At 27.6% G+C, this 2,500-nt stretch overlaps 1 protein-coding gene across 1 annotated transcript in view; it reads right to left on the minus strand.

The window, feature by feature from the left end:
• The window catches only part of Trpgamma (Transient receptor potential cation channel gamma), a 205,181-nt gene that overhangs the window by 178,987 nt on the left and 23,694 nt on the right, over positions 1-2,500 (minus strand). The window contains exon 3 of the mRNA XM_068394321.1: positions 632-774. Coding sequence (XP_068250422.1) covers positions 632-774 — 143 coding nt within the window. The remainder of the gene's footprint in view (positions 1-631; positions 775-2,500) is intronic.

Below are 2,500 nucleotides of genomic sequence, written 5' to 3' on the forward strand. Positions count from 1 at the left end.
TCTTATATACTTCATTTTTAGAAAAATAAATATACATGTATGTATATATATGTCTGTGTGTATTATAGTTTATGAAAGAATATAATTTTGTTTATTAGCACTACGGAAGATTTTCTACTTGAGAAATACAAATATCACTTCACTTTTATAAGAAAACTCTTGGAAATATATATATATATATAATATATATGTATATATATATATATATATGTATGTATGTAATAATATATAAATTTATATATATATATATATATATATATATCTATAAATATATATATATATATATTATATATATAAACAAAGTACACATACAAAATACAGAAGAATAAGGACACGAAATCACAAAAAACTCATCAGGCCTCTTACAAAAAAAAAAAAAAAAAAAAAAAAAAAATAACGACGAATCCCAAAAACAATAAACGAAATAATGTGAACCAATTCTGAATTATAAATCACTAAAAAAAGCAAATAAAAGTCCCTAATTTTATTATGTCTTGAAAATAGACAAACAAACAAATTAAATCAGGGTAAGTCTGACTTCTAAACACAAAGAATTAAGTAAAATCCTCCAATTTGGTGATAGCAAAAAAAAAAAAAAAGAAAAATCCAAGCAAAGAAACAAATGACCCACCTAAGGTCGTGTGGGCCAGGCAAGGTGGCGCCCCTGTCCAGTAGAATCTTGATGATTTCGTAGTTGTCCCTGTGGGCGGCCAGGATGAGGGGCGTGATATCGGGCGTGAAGGTGGCCGTCTCGGGGGGGATGGCTTCCCAACTCTGGGGGGAGGGAGGGGTGGGGGGGGGGTCAGGAAGGGGAAGAGGTAGAAGGAAGGAAAGATGGAAAAGGAAGGATAAGGAGGAAGTTTGGGATGAGAGAGAGAGAGAGAGAGAGAGAGAGAGAGAGAGAGAGAGGTAGAGAGAGAGAGAGAGAGAGATTTTGGGGATAATAAAGAAAATTTTATTATTAATTACCAATATTACATTGCATTAAAAAAAAGTAATTATGCAAACTAATTACAGTCTATATTCAGCATATTTATATATATAATATTTGTATGAATGCATATATAATACGTGTATATATATAGATATATATACATATCTATACACACACGCACACACACACATATATATATATATATATATAGTTTTTATATATATGTATATATATATATATATATATACATATATATATACACACACACATATATATTTATATATATATATATATATATATATATATAGTTTCACAACCTACTTACATAACCAATGAAATTGCATTTCTAATCAAAGATTAACCATATAATAAAACTTAATTACAAGTTCAATTCAAATTCTCAATAATTTTCTTGGAATTCAAGAATATAAAGAACGTGAAACAATCGCCACATTAAACAAAAAACATATGTGAATAAGGGAAAATAGAGGAAGGTATAAAATCCCATATCCTGCTAGTGAGAGGGATGAATTATAAGCCAGGAGACCAACTTCCGAGTCAGCGACTTCTTCACAGCATACTATCCCGGAGACAGCATACCTCCAAAATGTCTATCTTCCCTTTAATTTAACTTTCATAAGTTTGTTTTTGACTGCCATATTGTGAGTTTGATTATTTGAGAGGGGGGGGGGGTGTCTGACTAAGGGTTCATGGATATCTAAGCCTTGGCGGAGGTTTGCTGTCCCCCAAATGCTCTTGATACTGATGACGTCTCTAGCTGAGATGATAAGACATTACTAACCAATTTAGTCCACTCGTTTTGTCCAGTCATAATAATAATAATAATAATAATAATAATAATAATAATAATAATAATAATAATAATAATAATAGTAATAAGAATTATAATAGTAATAATTATCATAATAATTATAATTATAAAAATAATATTAATGATAATAATAATAATAATAATAATAATAATAATAATTATTATTATAATAGTGATAGTAATAATAATAATAACGATAAATAATAATAGTAATAATAACAATAATAATAATCATAATCATAATAATAATAATAATAATAATAATAATAATAATAATAATAATAATAATAATAATAATAATAACAATGGGATTTAAGATCACTTCTTGGAACGTAATAATCGTATACATTCATTGATTTGATCCACTTAAGAATTTACAATCTCAGCACCAAAAAAAAAAAAAAAAAAAAAAAAAAAAAAAAAAAAAAAGAAAATGTAAAACCAGTTATGTAATTCTTGCAACATACTTAGAATCCGGCTTAAGCGGCAATGAGACATTGAACCGCAAGAAGCCAACTTCATCAAAAAAGAGAAATTTCTTTGTATTTTCCACAGGGAGATATATCATCGTATGTAATATGATCAAAATCCACCTTCGAAAAATGGACTACAAAATCACTTTGAGAGGATGTAGATTATTGGAACAAACACGCCCACATCCCCTGCTCCATAATTTCATGAAAAAAAAAAAAAAAAAAAAAAAAAAAAAAAAAAAAAAAAAACACGAGTATTTC

Source organism: Palaemon carinicauda, chromosome 19 (genome assembly GCF_036898095.1).
Source record: "Palaemon carinicauda isolate YSFRI2023 chromosome 19, ASM3689809v2, whole genome shotgun sequence".
Lineage (NCBI taxonomy): Eukaryota > Metazoa > Arthropoda > Malacostraca > Decapoda > Palaemonidae > Palaemon > Palaemon carinicauda.